Source organism: Mytilus californianus, unplaced genomic scaffold (assembly GCF_021869535.1).
Source record: "Mytilus californianus isolate M0D057914Y unplaced genomic scaffold, xbMytCali1.0.p SCAF_3, whole genome shotgun sequence".
Lineage (NCBI taxonomy): Eukaryota > Metazoa > Mollusca > Bivalvia > Mytilida > Mytilidae > Mytilus > Mytilus californianus.
The window spans coordinates 20,929,483-20,955,793 of record NW_026262679.1 but is presented as its reverse complement, the minus strand read 5'-3'; the positions used below and the strand labels follow the sequence as shown (position 1 = coordinate 20,955,793).

General features: G+C 32.1%; 1 protein-coding gene and 1 pseudogene across 1 annotated transcript; both read left to right on the top strand.

The window, feature by feature from the left end:
• The first annotated feature begins 375 nt into the window (after nucleotides 1-375).
• LOC127733415 (aquaporin-10-like) lies at nucleotides 376-6,364 on the top strand (annotated as a pseudogene).
• Nucleotides 6,365-16,573: 10,209 nt separating this feature from the next.
• On the top strand, nucleotides 16,574-25,536 carry LOC127733414 (aquaporin-7-like). The gene is made up of 7 exons (XM_052242779.1): nucleotides 16,574-16,660; nucleotides 21,778-21,904; nucleotides 22,405-22,542; nucleotides 23,376-23,494; nucleotides 23,774-23,991; nucleotides 24,412-24,580; nucleotides 25,513-25,536. The coding sequence occupies exons 1-7, from the start codon at nucleotides 16,574-16,576 to the stop codon at nucleotides 25,534-25,536; spliced, it is 882 nt and encodes a 293-aa protein (XP_052098739.1).
• Nucleotides 25,537-26,311: the final 775 nt, after the last annotated feature.

Here is a 26,311-nt window from a genome sequence, read left to right as displayed (position 1 = left end):
TGGTTCAAACATAACTCTTTGAAAATTTTTATGCACAGTACATTGTTTTAACAGGGCCCCAGATATCTTCAACTGGTTTGAAAGATTTGTGTAATTTTAGAACTTTTCCGGATTGGAATACATAGCGAAGCGAAGCGTGGTCACAGATCTTTATTTCAAATGGATTGATTTCAAAACGGATCAACAAATTGTAAACGCGCAAAGACAGATAAAAACCGCAATTATGACAGATTTTGGAAAATTTTGAATATTTATCCGAAAAATATATTGACATCGTTAACAAAATCCAAAATTCTGTTGGAAGTAAAGCTCTGTATTGAATTTTATGCATATTAATTCATTCCGGTTTGCGAAGTCCTTCAATTTGACATAAACATGTCAGACATGCAATTGTGTATCAATGTTCCTTCAACAGTAGCACCACTTGACGTTAAGCAACCAATATTCAATCAACAGCAGCAAATAGCACTGATTATTTTTATTCAATGGAAATATGGAAAATTGGGAAAGTCTTACGTATATGATAAAGACTCTTCAATATTTAATTTTGAGTAAGATTTGACTTTTAGATTTTTACCTTGTGACTGAAACAAATACAAGAGAAATTAGCCCTACCGTTTTGTCTGAGACAGTCGTGTTATACATAATCGAGTTGATATTCATACATTAACATATATTGACTTCTATAGACGTCTCTCTTTTTTGTTCGTGTTTTATTGACAGTTCGTATTGTTAAAGCTTAAATCAATGTTCGATTCCATATATTTGTTATCAACCTTATTTCTTGTATACTATCGGTCTTGTACTGTCCTTTGGATTACAGATTATTATTGAATAAAAGGGAAAACAACTGCTTTGTAGAAATAACTTAAGCTCAAAAACTGAACCCATTGTTTATATTTATATGCGGCCATAATAATCAAGTAAACGAAAAAAAAAAACACATTGAAAAAAATGAATGTTTTGATATTGACAAATGATCTTACCTCTGCAAGAAACTAAAATATATAGTCCGTAGTTCTTTGATATTAACTTTCCGGTGCGCAAATGTAATGTGACATGCATTCTGCTCACACCGATGCAAGGGACCGTCCTGAAAATGCAGGGGAGGTGTAAGCTTTTCACAATCGCTGAATTTCTCACTGTGAGATGAAAAATAGCAATACAAGCGTTGTCCTTTTGCTTTTGATTTTATGACATGATTTGAAACAATAAATTCATATTAATTTTTCTGTCTTATTTACTAAATCATAATAATTATACTGTATTTATTGACTTTTAGGTACTTGGGGATGTGTCGGTCGCCCAAGCAGTTCTTAGCTGGGATGGCGTTGGCAATCATTCCTCTATACACTGGGCATGGGGAATAGCAGTGACAATGGGAGTTTACATATCTGGTGGTATCTCTGGTAAAAACTATTTTAACCAAATTGTGACAGGTTTTAAGTATTTGACTGTGTACACTTCATCATTTGGTCTGTCCATTTGACACACGTATATTGATATAAATCAGTAATATCAACACTGATTTTTCTGTAAAATATTTAACAGTTAATTATACAACCATGCAGTACTGAGCTGTGGAGAACATGAAACGATTCATTTGCACATTCATATGATCACCAACGAGGGAACAGACAGAAAAACAGGTGCAAGAAAACAGTCGGACGCTTAGGTGTATGAACTCCAATTGTATGCAAACTAGACGTAAACACTTCTTCTATGCACGCATCACCCTTCAATACTGTAAATTCAAAAATTATTGCGAGGTTTTTATTAATGCGAATAATGCGACTGGGTGACTATCGCAATAATTAGAACTCGCATTCTGATGTCTATTGCATATATCTGTATGCAGATTTTCATGATATCGCAATAATTAATCTCGCATTTTTGTCCATTTTTGAAAAATCGCAATAATAAATGCACGCAATAATATCTGAATTTACAGTATATTCTAAACGTGTCGACAGCAGCAAGAACTAATAAATATGTAATTACATGTCATAGCCTAAGTTCTGCGATATTGGACGATAAAGTAAGCAAAGCATTGTACGGGGCGACATCGAAATTGAATAAAAGCTTTGTATTTTCAGGTGGTCATCTCAATCCAGCTGTTACCGTGGCCCTGGCCTGCATAAAAAAAGTTTTATGGATGAAAGTACCGTTTTATATGTTAAGCCAATATTTGGGATCTTTTGATGCATCAGCTGTGATTTATTTTGTATATTATGGTAAGTATCAAAATAAACGTATTAAATGTAGATTTGGTAGTATTAGTAAGTGAACGACCATTTCATATCACGTGGGAAATAGAATGAGAGAGGTTTGTTAGGGGGTTTCATGAAGATTTTGGAAATGAATTTTCTGGCCCGGTAACAACTAAAAAAAATAATCTTGACCAAAACAGGATGAAAATATATATTTTGCCTAACAAAATGCAGAAAATAAATGTGTACGCATATATGCGAGACTCGCAAAAGGGTGCAAATGAATACTCCGTAAAAAAAATCCTTCTGAAGCCTCCTCCCCTAGAATATCAAATGGTCGGCCCCTAAGGTGTGAAGTTTTGTTTCAATGTTCTATGTCGATAACAAATTAGTAACACGTAGCAACATCGATGGTTAGATTTAGTTATCCCACTTCAACGCTGTGTGTTGACCTTGCTCGTGCGGGTGCACTCGACTCCAATCTTAATTGACTAGGATTGTCAGTTTTTCTATCGAAGGTCGGTGGTTTTCTCCGGGCACTCTGGCTTCCTCCACCAATAAAAACTGGCCGCCACGAAATAGCCCAAAAGCGGTGTTTAAAAGTGGCGTTAAAACACTAAAAATCAAATCAAATCAACGCTGTGTTCATTGTCCCTGCATGTAAATAAATTACAGGACTTTGCGTTGCTTTCAACAGAAAGATTTATATGTCTTTCACTGGCAACTTCACATAAAAATCAATTTACATATTGCATATTATACATGAATGTTTTGGGAATATTTATGAAACCAGCATCTTGTCTTTTAAGTCAACTTCAGTTTCTGTCTTTTGTTCAATTTAACCTTGTTCAACAACAAAATAGAATAGACTTTTAGACATCTGCACTCATCGACAGTTCTAATGCTTTCGGTTAGTTGATTACCTGCTACTATCATTACTTTGTACTTTCAGGATTTGTTTTAATGAACTGTCTGTTTTATTAGTCCCCTACCGACGAAGTCGAAGGGGACTTTAGGTTTGCACTCCGTCCGTCTGTCCGTCTGTCCATCTGTCCGTCTGTCCGGCAAATCAGCTTCTCACACTTTTTTCTTCAATCTTGAAGATATTGATTTGATATTTGGTATATAGTTTTATCATGACAAGTTATAGATCAAGTTCGAATTTTGTTCTGGTCTGATGATGTAGTCAAGAGTTATGTACCATAACTCTGGACCATATCTTATGTTAGAGTACTATGTTAAACCATATTTCTGTACAAAGGGAGATAACTCATTTTTTAAAAGACATTCTTCGTTAAATTATTTGAAGAATTTTTTGGCAGGTTTGTTTGTTATTTAGTATAAACTTATTTTCTGAATGCTATATATATAAAAAAAAATTATGAAGAGAAATCCTTTAATAAGATAATAATATATTTTCATTAATGTATATATTTCAATACATTACATTGTGTAGATAAAGGTTGTTGACATTTTATAGATAAGTTACAAATCTATATTAGTTTGTGACAAATGAAAGAACAAATATTTGGAACTATTAATTATATTTGATTATAATTTGAAAATAGATATACACTGTATTACATCATATCTAATTTTAGAGAACTATTAATCATATCTAATGTTTTTTCACTCATATAATCAGTTTTCCACACTGTTTTTAGTCATACTTGAAGATATTGACATGATATTTACTTTTTGTTTACACCATGACAAGTTATAGAACAAGTTAGCATTTTGTACCAGTAAAATGAATTTTTACCCGGTAGGGGACAATGTATTGCCATGCAATACTCTCAGAATGCTTGTTATTTATATCTTGGTGTAATTACTTGCAGACGCATTAAACGAATATGACGGGGGGATCAGAATGGTATCTGGACCATTCGCAACAGCTGGTATCTGTTCAACGTATCCACAGAATTTTGCCTCCGTAGCTACTTGTTTTGGAGACCAAGTAAATAATATAATTGCTTACATCTACTTTATTTGAACTTTTGTGGATATTTGTCTCAATGGCAATCATACCTCAAATCCTTATTTTTATATTGATCAAATTGATAGTTGTACTGAAACAAACACAATATAGGTATGTAGCGGTGTGCATATTCACAAAAAAAATCAGTAAAATCAAATTACATCGTGATAGGTCTAATACATGAAAATTATATTGTTGCATGGGTCCCAGATCGCAGTGACATATGGAAACGAGAATATACTGTTACCAGAGAGTACCATACTGGACGTTTAATAGTTTTATACCAAAAATTTGTTTTCTCCATCAATGGATTCTTAAATATCATAAAAGTTCTGTAATTGAATTAAGGATAACCACATAAAAGAAGAATAAGAATCAGGATGAATACCATCAGTCTTCCCAAAATATGTTTATAACTATTATCATTACATTTTTTGTGAAGATGGGATATTCAAATAAATTACTATTAAATAAAATAAGTTGTTTTTTCTTCTAATGAACTTCAGAACGTTTGGTGTGAGAAACAACTGATGTACAGAAACATTTCATATTAAACAGATAAAACTAATACTAGTAGCCGCATAGTCATAAACCTTAGATTCACTTGATAGAAATGTTGTTAACTTCGAGGATTATCTACGACTGTACACTAAATATTAAAAATAAAATGAAATATTAGGATATAAAAATAAAAAGACTTTCAGATTCACACATTCCTTTAATTTCAAATACGTAGTACTTTTACGACAGATCCTGTATAGACTATATCATATCACATCTCCTTATTTTTATAAGAAAATGATTTACACATTTTGTTTTAACTTAAAGATTAATACCCATATATACTGACAAAAAAATAATCGGAAAAGTATCCAAATAAGAAAGATTGAATCATTTCGTGTAGAAACATTGACAAAAACAAGAAAACACACCAACTGTTTATAATAAATTTTTCCACGTCAAAGATACAAAAATAAATGGTACAACTTGTTTTTGATTGATTGATTGTTGGTTGCTTAACGTCCAGTGGCACAACTTGTTTTTGTATATATAGATTCTTGCAACAGGCATGTTACTAATCTGTATACTGGCAATGACAGATGAAAGAAATATGGAAACACCCAAAGGATTGATGCCAATCTCAATTGGTTTGATAGTGTCTATGATTGAAATGACATACCATTTCAACTGTGGATACGCCATCAGTGATTGACTATGATTGGAATGACATACCATTTCAACTGTGGATACGCCGTCAATGATTGACTTTGCTTGGAATGACATACAATTTCAACTGTGGATACGCCATCAATGGTTGACTATGATTGGAATGACATACCATTTCAACTGTGGATACGCCATCAATGGTTGACTATGATTGGAATGACATACCATTTCAACTGTGGATACGCCATCAATGGTTGACTATGATTGGAATGACATACCATTTCAACTGTGGATACGCCATCAATGGTTGACTATGATTGGAATGACATACCATTTCAACTGTGGATACGCCATCAATGGTTGACTATGATTGGAATGACATACCATTTCAACTGTGGATACATCATCAATGACTGACTATGATTGGAATGACATACCATTTCAACTGTGGATACGCCATCAATGATTGACTACGATTGGAATGACATACCATTTCAACTGTGGATACGCCATCAATGATTGACTATGATTGGAATGACATACCATTTCAACTGTGGATACGCCATCAATGACTGACTATGATTGGAATGACATACCATTTCAACTGTGGATACGCCATCAATGATTGACTATGATTGGAATGACATACCATTTCAACTGTGGATACACCATCAATGATTGACTATGATTAGAATGACATACCATTTCAACTGTGGATACGCCATCAATGATTGATTATGATTGGAATGACATACCATTTCAACTGTGGATACGCCATCAATGATTGACTATGATTGGAATGACATACCATTTCAACTGTGGCTACGCCATCAATGATTGACTATGATTGGAATGACATACCATTTCAACTGTGGCTACGCCATCAATGGTTGACTATGATTGGAATGACATACCATTTCAACTGTGGATACACCATCAATCCAGCACGTGATTTGGCTCCACGATGTTCACTGCTATTGCTGGATGGGGAGTTGAAATATTCAGGTAGTGCCATTATCAATGAACGTGTCAAATATTTCGGTTCATTAAATATGAATACAAAAAAGATTTTGGATAAACGGCAATGAGAAAGCAACCCTATAATACGATGAAATCAGAGGCCATGTTTTATACCATATGTCTAAATCGTCCTGATGCTGGACAAGTTGTAGATATAAACAAAACACCAAAGATTTGTCATTAATATAAAAACAATTTATAGGACACAAAGAAAGGGAACCACTGACGGCGTAAACTATTTTTCTTTGTGATTCTTTTGGTACTCGATTTCTATTCGCGGAATGACAATAAAATCCATAAAGAAAGGTAAAAACTAGTCAGGAGCCTGTAGTTCAGTGGTAGGCGCCATACTTGAGGCCTTTTTGTACCAGGTTTTGATTGGATTTCACTGGCCGAAAGTTGTTGAAAAAAGTAGCGATCGAGATACGTTTCACGATCATGAATGATAAATTCACAGGTAAGATAGATCTCTCTCAGACTCATGTTGTATCTTTTAAAACAATCAACTGAACCTTAACGTTTTTTTTATATTTCTATTTTAAGATTTGTATATTGCAGCGATAAAAGCAAAATATAAAAATAGTGCAGTTAAGAAACCATTTTGATGCCAACAAAAATCCCAGAAAAACAATATCTCATTATTATTTAGATACTAGTATATGATACGATTATTATCAGCTAACCTTCCCCTATAAAGGTAAGAAATCGAAATGTGAATGCCTATGAGACAACTTTCCAGCAAAATAAATTCCGCCTTTCTTTCCTTCTATTCATTTATTTGCAGGTATAAGAAATTTTTGTGTATACACGATATTCACAAATACTTAAACCATAGTTTTTAAAGGCAGTGCTTTAATGCCTTTCTGGTTCCCGTGTTAATCTTTCCTTCCGCGATATCCGACATATCTACGTGGGACCACAAGTAGATCCGGAAATATTTAATTTTCTCCTCTTTTTTTGTGACATAAAATGTTTTTTGTTTCATTTCATTTACATTGGGAAATAAAGAAACGATCATTTTGTTTTCTTAATTTTAAAAACTTTTTATATAATTGTATTTCGCATTATAAGCAGTCAACCGATTGACAAACTAGAATTATTTGAATTCCGTGTTGAAAGCGGTCGGGTTAATTTCGAGTGTTATCTGCAATCTAGATGTTTTTAATTCATTTCAGTCGTTGATATAACAATTAAAGGTCGACTGAACATGAATTATATTGCATATTATAAAATTTAAAGCGCATTTCTGTGTATGCACGTGAAGCCGTATGGATGACGTTATCGTTATATAAAGTAGCAAATTATCGTTCCTGAATAGGTGGCGCCGTGGTAGCCGATCCTGTTCCTTAACTTCCGATTTCTGCACTGTGCAAATTTGCAATCACATTTTTAATTAACGATGCCTAGTACTTGTTGTTGTGTACCTGGATGTTATTTAAGAGGAGGACATGCATTTCCAAATGACTTAAAATGAAGGAAAAGTTGGACCAACGCCATGGCCCATACGCAGATTGGACGAGAACACGATGAAATCGTGGAGTCCATCTCAATCAGCTGTTGTTTGCAAGACACATTTTACTGAAAACGACTACGTGCAGGAATATATTCATGGTAAAACTTTACATGCGAATAAACCAAAGTCTGTTTACAACTGCAATTATCGTTTTAGAATAAAAGGGGGTGGTTAATTCAAGACGTCATAATTTTTTGAATTACTTCTTCTTCTTCTTTCAATACAGAGTCGGACTCTTCTTGAGTGTATAATGACTCTTGCTCGTATAATCATGAGGCCTTTCCTCCTTCTTTATCAAAACCAGCAGTAACTATTTACAGTAATTATTATTTACAAATTAAAACTATATACATCTTGGATCTAAGGAGTTCTAGGTCTGAGAAGCGCCTGTCAAGGCCTCTGACAGGATGGTAAGGTTGGCTTTGAACTCTTCGAGTGTAGCTGATGTTGTGGCTTTTTCCGGTAGTGTGTTCCATTCCATTCTTGGGACGAAGGAGTACCTGAAAATATTGATTCATGAAAAGCACTATATATCTAGCAGTGGAGATATGAACTGATTTTTTATTAACCTGTTATAGTATTTAACCATAGCTTTTACAATATTGTAATATAAAGGAAGTCTGCCCAATTCAGATAAAACAGCTATATTTGTTACTTTTGAGTGGACACCAAGAATATATTTACAGAATTTTAAATGCAGTTTTTTATGGAAAGCCAACGGGGTCAAAATTCTTACTTCGTAACTTGTCAATTTGTATATTGATGTTTTGTAACTTGTCGATTCGTAAATTGTCGATTTGTAAATTGTAAATTTGTATATTGATGTTTTGTAACTTGTCGATTCGTAAAATGTCGATTCGTAAATTGTCAATTTGTATATTGATGTTTTGTAACATGTCGATTCGTTTAATGTAGATTTGTAAATTGTCAATTTGTATATTGATGTTTTGTAACTTGTCGATTCGTTAAATGTCGATTTGTAAATTGTCATTGTTGTATTATGCTAACGATCATTATGACGACAGATGGCGCTCGGTTTCTTCTTCGGTGAATCAGCCTTCTGTAAGTAGGAGCACCTCCATATGGAGTAAATGTATATACCCAAGTAATTTAAATCAATCATATATGTACAGCAAATGCATCTTAAAGAACACATATTAGAATAATAACATTTTTATTTGTATATGGCATGTATACAGAACATTTTGTATTCTGAAGACGACAGGTGGCCGTATCGTTCGAGAACGGAAACTATATAAAAATACAACCCAAATAGTTCCTTCCTATCACGTTAATCGAGTCTCTCCTACTTGCGAGGTTAATGGTGTAATCGTATATTAGCGAAACATAGCGACTGAATTATTCGGGTAAATAGATATAAGGAGATGTGGGGCATGTGGTAATAAACAGAATGATTGTCAATGAGACAACTATCCACCAAAGTTCAAATATACAAACAATGGAAGTTTTTAACGACCTTGACTGGCTCAGTTCAAATATAAAAGTCGATGTAAGCAATTATAGGCAACGTACGGCCTTCAACAATGAAAAAAAACCCAATCCATATAGTCGGCTATAAAACGCTACATCAGTACGTAAAAATCCAGGTAAAAACGGTTTCTATTAATCCTAAAATGCTATTATCGGACCATTTTATTCTGACTGAGTCCTCTGGGGGAAGGACTGACATACATGTATATATATAATATATTAGTATTCATTTGTACATGCCTACTAAATTTTTTCTGGTCATGACGCTAAGGATTGCCACAACCTGATTTTTCGTTCTATAAAAATTTACAAAACAAAAAGAACAAAATTTTCCCGATTCCCTCATTATCAACTGCTGTCGATCGGATCGTTAATTAACAGTTGATTCACGATGTTAATCAATAACGTTTGTATTATATAAGCTAAATATTTTGAAATTTGCATTTCATATGAAATTAAAAATAATTTTATGAATCATTCTAATATCCAATTGACGAAACCATGTTGTTGTATTCCGCCTGGCTCTTCTGTCGAACAGTGAGCCAGGATCCCAGGCTACCCCGTCTCACAGTTTGCCACCTTTTTACTCTTCAAAATATTCCCTGACAGCCCTCCCCCGCAACCCCCAGCCATCACCCCAAATCATGTTCAACGATTTTCAAGGTGGAAATGAAATTAGGGTAAGCAGATTGGAGATAATATTGCTTCTGTCATGCAAATGGCGAGATCTTCTATCTGACAAGTCAAAGCGGCAGGGTGTCACTTTGGTAAAACGTGGGTATAGGTGTGTAATAAAAAAGAAACTATTTCATAGTTTTACGATCATGGTCATCGACAAAATTTCCAGAGGAGACAGCTCCTAGTATATATCGATCCAGTACCATGATCATTCTAGATCTGTATCTGTATCTGTAGGAATACGTTCGGGATACCAATTCTGGCTTTAATGCAATGGTAGAGAGAGCGCAGATGATTTATTGACGGTGCACGCGAGCAGTATCTAACATGAGCTGTCAACGCTCGGTGTGCGCAATACAGTGTCTTCAAGGAGGTTCCCCTCGATTACTGTTTTTACAAAAAATGAGTTGGAATGTGGGATTTTGATCGCTGAAATCTCAAAACACTTTGTGTAGTTCTTGATCTCTTTTTCCACAATATTTATTGACTGATAATTGTCAAATCCCTTGGCAGCAATTGTTCTTTTTGGACGAGCTTTTTTTTTTTTAATTTGTCAGGTTCTATAGCAAGAACCAGCCCCTCAACCACTTCGTACAGAAATACTAGCTTCTGGCTTAAGCGTTTTGTCTGTTTGCCGTTGGTGGGCGTGTTTGAGAGGCAACCATCTTCTCTGGATTTGTAGCCTCCTCGTTATAAAACTCACAGCTTGTCGCTGTATTCGTAGGGGTCCCATATACTATTGCTTCATACTCCATTATTGACCAGTGAAATATATGCGGTTTTCTTGCATTCTGGTCGGCATTATCTCAAATTCCTTATCAGGAATCCTAGTCACGGTTGAGTTTGCATTCTTGGCTACGATTGAAATATGGGTAGTCCATTTAAGTTCTCGATAAGTTTTCTGGTTCCTTTAGATTTTATTACAAAATATTGCATATACCAATACAGTTTTAATATATAGTATACATTAACTAAGTGACTCATTTATTTAAAATAATACTTCATTCAATTTGTTTTGCAAAGTACATAATATAAAACATGTTTATCTTCATTACTCGAGAGCCAAATAAATAAAGATTTTTCATCCATTTCAGTGCTTCTTGTATTAAAAAATCATTAGATATAAAGTACATTCTTTTCCAATATCTTAAGATTATAATATTAAGGAATAATAGGTGTTCACCCATTTCCCCCATCATACATTTAGTCCAAAATTTGCGACCCAGAACAATATAAGTTTGAATTTTCAGCGCAGTCCTATATTTCATGTATTTAGTCTAATTTTGACCCGGTCAAATATTAAGATGAAATTGCCCCTCCCAGTTGTGGTGACCAGTACGGTAGACATACATGTTTATTCGAGGTCAACTCTATATAAAGCTGAGTCCCTGGTATATGCCATATAAACCGAACAATGTATTTATCTATTTATTTTCTTTTAATTGTATATGCTGTACATAATTGATTTATAAAATTACTTAGGTATATACTCCACATGGAAGTGCTCCTACTTACAGGAGGCTTATACACTGAAGAGGAAACCGAGCGCCATCTGTCGTCATAATGATCGTTCGCATAATACAACAATGACAAATTACAAATCGACATTTAACGAATCGATTGACAAGTTACAAAACATCAATATACAAATTGACAAATCACAAATCGACATTTCACGAATCGACAAGTTACAAAATATCAATATACAAAATGAAAATTTACAAATCGACATTTAACGAATCGACAAGTTACAAAACATCAATATACAAATTGACAATTTACGAATCGACATTTAACGAGTCGACAAGTTACAAAACATCAATATACAAATTGCAATTTACCAATGAAGAATTTTGAAATCACACAGTTACAAGTTACAAATTGACAAATGTACGTATTACGAATTTTCAAATTACAAAGGTACAAGTTACAAATTGACAATTTACGAAGTAAGAAGTTTGAAATTACAAAGATACAAGTTACAAATTGACAAGTTACGAAGTAAGAATTTTGACCCCGTTGGCTTTCCATAGTTTTTCTGCGTGACATTTATAATAAATTTGATGAAAGGTTAACAAGCCATTCTAAATTCAGATGTGAACGGATTAAACATTCCCCACACCTCACAACCATATAATAGAATTGGTTTAATTGTATGATCAAAAACATGCACACTAGTTTTAACAGAAGGATTCAGTGACAATAAATCTTTTGATAATTTGAAGTATGCTTTTAAGGCTTTTTTATAGAGTTCTTCTTGCGCAAAGGAAAATGATCCTGATGCACAGAAGTGAATACCAAGATATTTGTATCTATTTACACATTCAAGCAACACATTTTTAATCTTAAAAATATGATGGATATGTCTACCTGAATTGTTGAATATCAACACTTTTGTTGGTTTTTTTTTTTTGGTATTTACAGTTAGACACCAATCATTACAATATTGATCAAGTAAATCAAGTTTCTTTTGAAGTCCTTCCGGAGAACTTGATAGTAAAATAATGTCATCTGCATACATTAAACAATGAACCGAACGGTTGTTCAAGGTTATAGTATCATCTATAGTCTGCAGGTATTTTGGTAAATCATTAATAAAAATTTTAAAAAGATTAGGACTAAGGTTATCGCCTTGTTTAACACCAAGCTTGACACCATAACTTTCTGTTAAGTTATTATTTATTTTTATGCATGATCTGCTTAATGCATACATATTCTTTACAATGTTATAGAATAGAGATCCAACACCTATTTCCAAGAGTTTCAATTTAATACCAGTGTGAATAACAGTATCATATGCTTTTTGAAAGTCAACAAAGCAGGCGACATACAGTCTTCCATTACATGAACTACAATACTGAGGCTTGTATAGGGTATATTGGGATACGGGATATTTGCCATTTTAATGTTAGGGATATGGGATATTTGTCCTAAAAATAAATGGGATATGGGATATAGATGCATTTTTAGGGATATTAAATTTTGAAAATGAAAAAAATAAATTGTAAATTAAAAGTTTAGTACAGAAATATTTACATCGTTGATTTTCATTGAGTTTTGTTATTATAAAACACCCATGCAACCACATCCCACATTGCATGATAGGACCCAAAATTATTGATCATTATTTTAGTGTTTCGGCAGTTAAAGCTTGGGATTAGAGGGTTTGGCTTGGGATGGTCATTTTAGATGCATTATTTTAATATAATCAAATATGAAAATTATTCATGTATTTATTAATATATTTATATGTTAATTCTTCATCAATAGATCTACTTATTATGACAGATCAGCCATCTTCAGGGGTCCAACTGTCAATTTTATGTTAAAGTCTTTAACTTTGATCTACTACACTTTTATGTTTGCTAGCCTATACGAAACTATTGGTGCAGCATTGAATAGTGCACAATCTTTGTCAAACTGTAATAAATGCCAGAGTTTCATGATACGTTTCTTTATTTTTACGTATATATGGGTTACATTTAGTTATTAAAACACACGGAATATTTTCTTTTTCCTTCGATTTATTTTGCTGTAATAATTCAGTACAGTCAATTGATAAAGCATCAGTAATACTATCATCTATTTCCACGTTATCATAACCTCTATCTAATAATTTCTCTTTGAAATTAGTTAGATTGTTTATGAATTTGTTATAGTCACTTGTGTTTCTAATTTGCCGTATTGCTTTACCTTTAATAAATCCTCGGAATACATGCTGTGAGTGACAGCTATTTCTATGCAGATAGAGATAAGAATTCTTCAAAATGTATTTCAAGGTCAAGAATGCCATGTGTTGTAAATATTTAACCTTTAATTATATCAACATCTAAGAACGACATTTTGTCGTTTGAGATTTCATAGGTGGACTTCAATAAGGAGTTAAAATTATTTGCTAGACGAAAAACATCTGTAATTTCATCTGATGTTCCATCATATGTTATGAATCCATTGCTCCTATATTTTTAACCTATAATATGAAATTAAACAGACCTAAAAAAAATCCTATTGCACGAGTTTGCTATTTATTTATATCTATATTTATGTCAAAAAACTTTATAAATCGCTTATATGAGCGTCGGCAGTCTTCGGAGGTCAACTCGATAGTTAACTAGATGGCGTGTAGACTAAAGTACACACGAAACGATGAAACATATTATCGAGCCCATGCCTTGTAAATTGTTTATTTTAGACTTTTTATGATTTGGATATACGTTTTAGTATGTTATAAACCAAATATGAGAATTTGGGTAAAATCGGTGAACATGAATTTGACAGCCAATGCCCCTTAAAATGAATCTAATTGGCAGTAATGTCGAGTATTTAGTTGTCTTGACTTCTGTTATGTAGTCTAATCTGTTTGAAATAACACAATTTGAACTTTTATCTGCCTTTTTATTACTATTGTGTCATCATTTTTCAAATTGCGTAGTGCTATTCTTTCGCCCTTAGTAATTTTTATTTTACATTTTTTTATTGGTAAAAAAGATAATTCAAGCTTTGTTAAATCGATATAATTTTTCACGTAGGAGCAGGTTTTATATCCTATATTGCTACGAAATGGATGAGGGTCATTTTTGTCTTCATGACTGAACATATATCGACATCGCAGTTGTCTAGCAAATTCATTGTAGTCTTTAAGTATTATAGACGTGTTTGCATTTTTGCTTGATGGCGTTGGTATAAATTTCAAGCCTTTCGCCAACATGATATATTCCTGATTTAATAATTTTCGTTTTGATAGATTACCTACATGCTTTTTTGCATGTGCAGCTCTTTGCTGCATATTATATTCATTCCGTTTTGTTTTTTTTTATTGTAGAATCCGTTTTTTTGCTTTTTAGCATTTCTATTAAAGCGACGTGCCATCTTATTTATATATCTTTATTCTCGTAAACCAAAGTACAATGGTATAGAGACACATAGGGTGATTCTCTTAGCTACGTGCCTTTTAGCTCACATTTGGTGTCTCACGCATATCTCTACAGTAACTTTTTTATTTATCCACTGACGTTATAAACGCTTAATTACATAGTTGTTATTCCAGAGACATGTAGATTAAAATGTAAAGGTCTCTTGTTAATTCTGAATGATTAACTTTTCTCTGTGAAAAAGCCAATATCCTTGATATCCTTACTACAACGTATACAACATGTATTTACGAATGTTGTATACAAAAATAGGTTTGGGAATGAATTAATGATTTATGGGGATATTTCAAAATAGTTTTAGGGATACGGGATATTTGTAAAAAACATTTATTGGGATATTAGAGGTAAACATTATAGGGATATGGGATATTGGGACAAAAACTTAATGGGATATGGGATATTGATATCCCCCTTAAACAAGCCTCAATACTTATCAATAATGGTTTTCAAAACAAACATATGGTCCGAAGTTCTTGCTTTCTTTTTAAAACCAATTTGACACTCATCTATGATATTAAATTTAATTAAAAATTTGTCAAGACGTGAATTTAAAACACAATTAAATAATTTGCCTATCGAGCTTGTAATTGTCAATCCACGATAGTTGTTCGGATCATGAATATCATGTGCTTTATGTAATGGTGTTATGTAACCCTCTGCCCAGCTTGTAACTGGTATATTCCTGAGCTTAAACAGGCATTAAATAGCTTCTTAAAACATTTTAAGAGAGCTGACTGACTACATTTTATCATGTTATTTGTGATTTTATCCAAACCTGGAGATTTGTTCTTTTTAATCTTTGATATGGCATCTGCAATCTCACTCTCATGTATTGGAAAATCAAACTCGTTGAAACATTTTACATTTTCCAAGCTTTTTAGTTTTTCTTCAAGTTCATTTATTCTTGAAAGAAAGTGTTCTTTTCCTTCATTCAATCCTTGAAAATGCTTTAACCACATGGAAGGTGTAATGCAGTTTTCATCTGTATCTGTGTGTTTTTCTTGTAAATTACTTAACATTTTCCAGTATAATCTAGGATTGTTGTCATGAAGTGTTTCAAGTTCTTGTAATACATTATTTTTGTAAGTTTTTTGCTTTATTTTTCTACTTTTGTTGTATTCAAGATAAAGTTTGTAAAAATGTTTTTTACATATGGATCTTTGGGATATTTTGTAAAAACCTTTCCATAATTCATCAAATTTTGTCTCATAGTTCGCAGATCCTTATCAAACCATTTTTTGTGCTTAGCTGTAGGTTTTTTTGTTTTTTTAGCTTTTTCTAAGTGAGATATCTGCTGCATGAGTGAAAAAATTAGCCAATTTAGTGGCCGCAGCATTAATATTGGTGATTGTATTTACTATAGGTTTATCTAAAAAATGAGTTATGTCTGTTTGTAATGATAATAATGCTTCTTGAAATAAAAGCTCAGAATCTTCTGACCATATATACCTTATCGGCATTGGAGAAACATTACAGTGCTCCTGTGAGATAGGAGTTTTTATACAATTATTAGTATTTACATGACCCAGTTCTTTCGATATAATATATCCAGTGTAGTGCATGTGTAAACTTAAAATGCAACAATATGGAGGCATTTTCCAGTAAAGTTAGAATAAGGAATAATATTATTCGTGAAACGTTTGCAGAATTTTTAGGAACTTTCACACTATTAGTAGGTAAAACTAATTATTCATTTTATGTATAACTACATGAGATGAGTTTAATTTTGACGAGTTAACTATATGACAGCACAAATTATTTTAGAAGCCTGTTTTTATAATTAGATTTCTTTGTAATATCCCCTTGGTTATATAAAAATCAATGTTATGGTGACTGTAATTTGTTAGCTATCTACACCTTGTTAGATTATTGCTCTTTTAAAAAAAAAACACTTTAAAACAACATGGATATACAGATTTATTTTTTTATTTTTTTTCAGAAATTGCAAATTTTGACATTTTTCAACAGAATCATAGAAAAAAATCACAATCAGTTTTTTGGTCTAAACATTCACTTATTACACCTTCGTATGCTTTGTTTTATATTTTACTTTATGAAAAGAAAAGAAATATCGAAACACTTATAATGTATCAAGAGCAGAATGCTTAATTTGAAGAAAAAATAGATACTTTTTAAAGATTTTAGAAAATGCATTTTTTACTGAATTATCTCCTTTTGTACAATAGAAAATCAATATTTATGGCTTCATTTATTGTAATTGTATTATTTTCATTGTTAGTTTAACTTACATTGTTAAGTATAATAATGGTTTTTACGGAAGCGTATTAGGGCCATCCTTTTTATTTATTTTTTTTCAAATTGTCGACATTGATCTTGAAATTATCAACTTTAATCTTTTATCTTGGGATTATCAACTTTAATCTTGGAATTATCATCTTTAATCTTTGAATTATCAGCATTAATCTTGGAATTATCAACTTTAATCTTGGAATTTCCAACTAAAATCTTGGAATTATCAACATTAAACTTGGAAATTCCAACTTTAATCTTGGAATTATCAACTTTAATCTTAAAAATGACTGATATATTACTTCTAGTCCATAGTTTATTGTGTTTTTCCGTATACTTAATCTAATTATAATTGTTTTCTCGGCTTCATTTTTTGTAAAATATTACAGAAAAATAGACGTGTATCTAAAGTCTTGTATAGTTTCACGTAGCCTAATATCCATGAAAAAAAGGAGGGGGGGGCTGTAACTTCCCAATAATGGGTATACGTGGATATGCCAAAAATATTGGCCATAATTTTGCGAGATTTTATATTTATGACGCTACTTTTTAATGACATTCTATATTGATATGCATAGTTCTTTCATAATTTTATATTGATTTGGTATATTCTACATGTCTTTTACAAATATGTTATTGAAATCTTATATTAATGGCCAATTGTGGTATTTGAATCAATCAGGGACTTTATATTTACATTAAAGTATTGTACACAAGTAAAGGTCATTCTTTGTACATATTTTATTACATATATGTGACTAGCCATGACATATCCAGACTTATGGAGGTAAAAAGTCATTCTGAGAAAAACGTGGTTAACTATATGTGACTAGCCACTTATAGGCTAAAGAGGGTGCATTGTCTAAAATTTGCGTTTTGTTTATTTATCTAGAATATTCGAAACAAAATTCTCTGTCATGTTATTATGACATATTTGTTGTAATAGCAATGAAACGAGTCATTTCGAATACCGGTATGAAAATGAGACTGTTCTATGACGACTTTTATTTATTGAAGGCACTAATTTATAAAATACAAAATCATTGTATTTATTGGCGCTTAGTAATGTTCATAGCGTATTTACTACAATACAAACAATTCTTAGCTGTATTATAGAACATGTAATTTAAACTTGTTGAAATGAAGTTAGTTCAAAATTTGTCAAAGTAAGCCATAAGAAGTCCTTTTTTTAAATTGTCTTTTAATTTAGATTTATCATGCATGTCTCTATACATAGTATGCGACGATTAACAGTTTATAAGTAGGTGTTCTCATATATGATTTGATACGGTGCATTTATTATGGATATATTTCAGACTCCATTTATGCAAAGACGTATATGTTAGCTATACGTCCTTGATTTATGAAAGAAAATCTATAGAGCAGAGAATTTTGATTGTTTTGTAGCTCTATTTTAATTTAAACTTGTTGAAATGAAGTTAGTTTAAAATTTGTCAAAGTAAGCTTTAAGAATTCCTTTCTTTAAATTTGTCTTATAATTTAGATTTATTATGCATGTCTCTATACATAGTTTGCGACGCGTAGCAGTTTATAAGTAGGTGTTCTCTTATATGCATTTGATACGGTGCATTTATTATGGATAAATTTCAGACTCCATTTATGAAAGAAAATCTATACAGCAGAGAATTTTTTTTTGTATCAATTTAAAATGTAGATTCAAATATTTTTCACTTCAAACGATAACGTAAAACTTCTTCAAAACTTATATATGATGTATAATTCAGCGTCCGCAAAAAAAGAAGCCAAGGTAACGTGTTTATCTCTTCTTCACAAATACTTATTCCATTGAATCTCGAAATTTGTCATGTTTATAATTTTTCTAACAATGACGTTCTACTTCCATAAGCCTGGAAATGTCATGGCGGGTCACAATTTTTATAATAAATAAAGGTACCAAATATTAGTTAATATTATATAAAAATAGGTATATTGTTTTAGACAAACATAGCACACCACTACCAAAAAAATTCAACTTTAATCTTGGAATTTTCAACTTTAACCTTGGAATTATCAACTTTAATCTTGGAATTATCAACATTAAAGTTGGAATTTCCAAGTTTAATGTTGATAATTCAACGATTAAAGTTGATAATTCCAAGATAAAAAGTGGAAATTCCAAGATTAAAGTTGATAATTCCAAGATTAAAGTTCATAATTCCAAGATTAAAGCTGGAAATTCAAAGATTACAAATATTTTATTGCTAGTAAATTCTTCAGCAAAGCAATGAATAAGTGGACTGTATTTAAATGTTCTTTTTGTTTAGTATATAGCATCTTGTGTGATGCATTTGAATACTAATTAGTATAAATTGGTGTGGTTTTTGAAGGACAGTCCTTATCAAATTTCCAGCCTGTTGTATACACAAATACGTACTGTTGTATATACAAGTTTTTTACATGCATATATGCTTTGCATACCTTTATTTAAACAACATTCTATATGTGCCTGTCCCAAGTCAGGAGCTGTAGTTCACTGGTTGTCGTTGGTTCATGTCTGTCATATTTGTTTATCGTAAACTGTTTGGTTATAAAATAAGTTGTTAGTTTTCTCAATTGAATTGTTTCATATTTTCATGTCGGGGCCTTTTATAGCCAACTGTACGGTATGGGTTTTCTCATTGATGAAGGCTGTACGTTGCCTATAATTGCATACATCCACTTCATTTGAACCTTGTTGGATAGTCTCTTTGGCTATCATACCACATCTCCTTATTTTTATAACACATCAATTATAAATTACATCAAACATGGATGTCTGACTGTTCAAAGTTGACAGCTGTTGCACTTTTTCATGTTCAGGCAGGATCTTTATTTGAGCAGACTACACGAAGTTATAGGTTTTGCTACTAGTTAACCATATTTGTACTGAAAATGTTGTGAAAATAATTCAACAGGGTGTCACAGAACAAATTGATAAGCAAAGTAAGGTAATATAAGATATATAAAAACATGAAACACCAAACAGTGTAAATTTCTGATCGCTCGCTTGCATAAAATGCTTTTCATCGATTTTATTTTTTTTAAATATTAAAATTAATAGCGCTCGCTAGTAAAAAAATTTGTTCGCCTGCAAAAAATCAAATTTAAAAAAAAAACAAATATAAAAATTTCGCTCGATCGATACCCTTTTTCAAAGAAAAAAATCCGAAGAACTAGAAATTAATTTGGTGTGGCCTTACGTAACTTTCGTGTTTGACTGGTAACCGATCTATAAATACGCGGACATTATCGAGTGCAAAATAACGTTCCTTATCGCTTGTTATAAATTCATTTCTCAAATGAATACTCATAAAATATTTTTGTTTAGAACATAAATTAATAATATGAAAATGTTTTGTCGTTAGAAATATATATATAAGTAAAAAATCATTGATATTATCTATGCACACGTACAGAAAAACTGTGTTAACGCATGCGGAAGAATATCTCAAGAACATTTTGCGGGAAAATATGAAAGCCTACTCAAATCCAATATATTAGAAAAATCGAATCATTACAGAAGAGTGTCCACCATGCACTTGCACTGCACTATTTTTAGAATAGTAGAATAGAATGATATAAAAATGGATGAAAATTATATATACATGTAACTGTTATATACAAATATTAACATAATATATAACAACAAACCAAAGTATACCGATTTGTATCACTACAATATAATAGTTATTACGGTGACGTTAAATTCCTTGTCATTTATGCATTATCCACGCACGAACTTGTCTCAAAAAAAAAATATTTCTTTGTTCATTAACCTCGTATACAGATGTGATTTTTTTTCTGAGACAAGTGCTTGTGACCATCCACAAGAACTTGCGGTCATCCGATGTTCAATACTTCAGTACTTTGATTTCATGACGTCACAAATTAGAGAAATATAAATTCTACCACTGCATCGAGTGCAATAATATATTTCTCCACTCGAGACAGTTAGATTTTCAAATTAAAACGCGAGATTTTAATTATCTAAAATTTAACTGCCGGGAGTGGAGAAATATCGTATTGCGCTAGTTCGGTGGTAGAATCTGTTTCTCTAGTGATATTTAGACGATATGCAGGCAAACTTAATCTGCTTTTCCAATGATCTGCTAAAAGATGTGTTCTTTCTATGTAACGTCATTAGGCATGGTCGACTTTTACCGTGACGCCCAAATAGAAAATTCAGATGAAAGCAAGAACAGTTGACGTCATAATTGAATTTTGACCAATGATTAATTGAGATCAAACGAATAACAATAATCAATAGGTCAGGAAAAGGATAAATCGACTAAGAATTAGAGAAATGTTAATAGAAAATCTTGATACTATGATAAAGTTGGGTCTTCAAGTACAAATACATGTAGTCTTATGATTTGTTAACAAAACAACAAAACGAGTTCTATAAAAACAAAAGAAAACAAACGAACACTTCTAACTATACATTTCTTTTTATATAAATATAGAGATAATTCAGGTTGCTCATCACGATAACATTAATTCTTCATATTGTCTACTCATACATTATTCTTTAAAATTTAGATATTTGGATTTGGATCTGTTGCACAAGCTGTTTTAAGTGGGAATACGATTGGAGATCACACGTCCATACATTGGTCTTGGGGTATAGGAGTTACAATGGGAGTTTACATAGCTGGTGGTATTTCAGGTAAAATAACATCAACTTAATATTGCGAAGCCATGAACAGATGCAAGGCTATGGTACCGTGTCCTGTACATTCAATTATCTTTTATTTTTTTTTTAATTTTCGATAAACTTTTAAATTCTTTGAAGTTGAAATAAAAGGAGATGTGGGTTTTTACAACAATTTGACTGCAACGCCACACCGAAAGACACTAGATATCAAGAGACTGTTTTACCACTTAACGGATACTTTTGAAATATTAAAAATGGGTTGGATTTCATGCATATAACAAAATCTAATCCCATAGTTGTCTTCATGAAACGATGATCTATGGTTGAATAGTTAACAATTATTGTGTACCACTCTGTAAAACAAAAAGCTAATTTTTTTTTTTTTGGGGGGAGGGGTAAATTTATGTCTTCTTGTCACATACCCTACATCTCCTCTAATTGTCTGTGTTCTGAGTTCATCATTGTATACAAGAATCAGATCAAGCAGTTAATAAGAAATCATACATTTTTAGGAGGACATTTAAATCCAGCTGTTACCGTGGCCTTAGCCTGCATCAAGAAAGTCCCATGGAAGAAAGTACCATTCTATATGATAGGCCAGTACTTGGGAGCATTCGTTGCCTCAGCTACGATATATTTTGTGTACTATGGTAAATAACAAGTTATATAAAGTTTTTGAAATAAATAAGTGTGTGTCTTTCTCAAGTAACATTGTTTAGTTGTGGGAATTTATGAAAATTACCAAGGTGCCAAAAAACGATTAGAGATATAATTTGATAATATTTTTATTTCCTTGTAATAGTATGAACATAAAACTTCATCTTAAAAATCGATTGAAAACTTTGTAATGAAAAGTTTTCAGAAAGGGTATAAATGAATTGGGATTTCCCTTATGATTATCAAATAGTTTTTTGTTTTTGATAAACGAAAATCGCCTTCGAGTGCCTTCCTCATTCCTTATTTCTACGTCATACTCTTACGAACTTGATGCGCAAAAACTTCATTTATGCATCTCTTGATCAAATGGAAGCAAACATCAATAAAAGACAACTTTAATAGAAAAAAAAACATTGCATTTAATGAAATTTATATATTCATATGACATAGTAAACAACTAAACAACAATTTATGAAGGTCAAACTATTTCCGCGTGGTAAAAGTTTTTATGAATTTGTCAATTTCATCCAGAGAGCTGATAAAGGTTTATATGACATTTTGACTCAGCCAGTCATCTACTGAGATCATCGGCAACAGCACGTTGATAATTGCTTTTTTTAAAAAGCCAAAGAATTAGAGAAACACGTTTTCAAGCGGCATTTCATATAGTCATAACCTTTATCCAGGATGACCCACTTTGAAGAAGCTACTTGGCAATTTAATTTTGTTCTACTTGGCAATTTAATTTTGTTCGCCCTGGAAATGCATAAAATTAGTTAAGCAACCGTCATTCACTATAAATGTATATATTTCACCTTAATTTAAGATGCTCTGAATAATTTTGATGGAGGAAACAGAATGGTATCGGGACCGAATGGCACAGCGGGGATCTGGGCAACATATCCACAGGATTTTGCCTCAGTAGCTACGTGTATAGGTGATCAGGTATATATACTCTTTACATTGTCTTTTGTTAATGGCTGATCGTTACATGTGTATATAAATGACAATCGTATTTATCACATCTTACATTTGTCCGGCTTAGCTTTACAAGTGGACGTTCAGACGTTGCGTAAAATATTAGATTAACGTATAAATCTAAAAAGACCTTTAAAAAAATGGGAACAAAAATGTCAAAGTAGCATTCAAACTGACTCTACAATTGCTTCTTTGGGTCAACTAAAAAATAGAAAAAATAATAGAATTAAAATTACTTTTTAACAGCTTCTCGGAACAGCGATGCTTCTGTGTTGTGTTCTTGCAATAACAGATGACAGAAATATGGAAACACATAAAGGATTAATACCATTCTCCATTGGTTTAATAGTTGTTGCCATAGGAATGAGCTATCATTTTAACTGTGGATATGCCATTAATCCTGCACGTGATTTAGGTCCCAGAATATTCACTGCTATTGCAGGGTGGGGTGTGGAAGTATTCAGGTAAATATCATTATTTTCTTTTTCGTTTGATATTCACGTCGATTGTGTAAAACCGAAAATCAAAAAAAAAACAAATCGGTCTCACCATCTAAAGGAAAGTACTTAAACTCTCCGAGTTATAATGTAGGTACACAACAGGTAGCCTTTAAAAAAATATATCAATGATGTATTTGCAAGCATTTTTAAACATAGCTGACAAAATCACATACTTTACATGATTACATCATACAAAAAAGTATATTGAATTTTCTCACTTTCTAATATTATCGGGTGATACAACTGTTCGAATACACAATATGGTACGATATTGAATGAGATAAAAATTGGTCCTTTTGAGAATTTCCATTACAAATAGTATTAGTTACCCAACTTAAACTCCTACTTTATATTATGTAGAAATTATATTTATACTTATTGCAGTTATAATGACTACACATATTTCTGGATACCTGTTTTGGGTCCACACATAGGAGCCATACTGGGGGCCTTTTTATATCAGTTTCTGATAGGATTCCATTGGTCAGAAGTGGTTGAGATTTCTAGTGATATACCAATTCAAGAGATTGAAAACACAGTTGTTAAAGGTAAGGTAATTTCTCTTTGGAAAAACATTTTCACGGGTGTCATTCGGTATATCGAGAAAAATGATCGTGAAAGAGTACCTAACGGTGGTCAAATATTGCGATTGGATCGTGAAAGTTCTGGTATAGGATCGTGAAGGAAATTTTACCGAGAAGACATATGCAAGGTCAATTACTAATATAATTTTAATAAATTATACGGACAAATTTACAAAAAAAAATAAAACTGTCTGTCTAAATGGTTCAACGTTATGATCAGAACAATCAAGATTTTAAAGTACACCGTTTTTACAAAACTACAAAAGGCAGATTGTTCCTCGACATTTCAGTGACATTAAATATGTAAATAAACAAGATGTTTTTCATAATTCGAATGACTAAACAACTTTTCTTTGTAATTATCATTCAGTTTGAGGATTCAAATAGTTTTTAAAGTTACTTTGTGTTAGCATAATCAGAAATTTTGCAAAAAATAAAATATTTACAAAAAATGGATCGTGAAAGATCGCGTACCGCCTTTTTGAAGATCATGAAAGATCTGATGCTACGAAAACGTTCAAATCATTATTTAATTATAGGATAATTTATATTTTTTAATTGATATAGCAAATACTGGATTTGCATGATTCATCCCGGTTCTCTTTTGGTGGTGAATAGGGCTATACTCGTTCACTGGCATTGGATCTGATTATCTTTGAATACCACAGACTAGGTGCCTTATATCAATAACAGTATATTTGTCCGTTCTTCATAAGTTTTGATTTCTTATACAAGTTTCAGATTGAGAATAGAACTTAATCGGCTGAATTACAGTTCAAGCCGGCATCATGCACTATCGAGGTACGTTGATACGGTAATTTCCCCACTATGGTGGATACAATGACGTATAGCTATTGTGAACAGACTGACTAAACAACTTTTCTTTGTAATTATCATTCAGTTTGAGGATTCAAATAGTTTTTAAAGTTACTTTGTGTTAGCATAATCAGAAATTTTGCAAAAAATAAAATATTTACAAAAAATGGATCGTGAAAGATCGCGTACCGCCTTTTTGAAGATCATGAAAGATCTGATGCTACGAAAACGTTCAAATCATTATTTAATTATAGGATAATTTATATTTTTTAATTGATATAGCAAATACTGGATTTGCATGATTCATCCCGGTTCTCTTTTGGTGGTGAATAGGGCTATACTCGTTCACTGGCATTGGATCTGATTATCTTTGAATACCACAGACTAGGTGCCTTATATCAATAACAGTATATTTGTCCGTTCTTCATAAGTTTTGATTTCTTTTACAAGTTTAAGATTGAGAATAGAACTTAATCGGCTGAATTACAGTTCAAGCCGGCATCATGCACTATCGAGGTACGTTGATACGGTAATTTCCCCACTATGGTGGATACAATGACGTATAGCTATTGTGAACAGACTGATCAAACAATAAAGTAAAAATAAAGTTAGCATGGTACCTTTTTGTCTGTGTATCCAAGAAATAAACAATGAATAACCCAATACTGTCATACTATGTACGCACGAACGACACTCCATATAACTGAAAGTAACCACCCTTACACACAAAAAAAATATACGTACACATGCAGATATTTCCAGGGCGGATGCATTATGCATTATAGATACATATGTACTTTTACTTTTCGACAATTAAAGCTCCTGAAGGCCCTTTCATCTTGTAAATCTACATAAATGAACATGTTTTTAGATATTTTATTAAC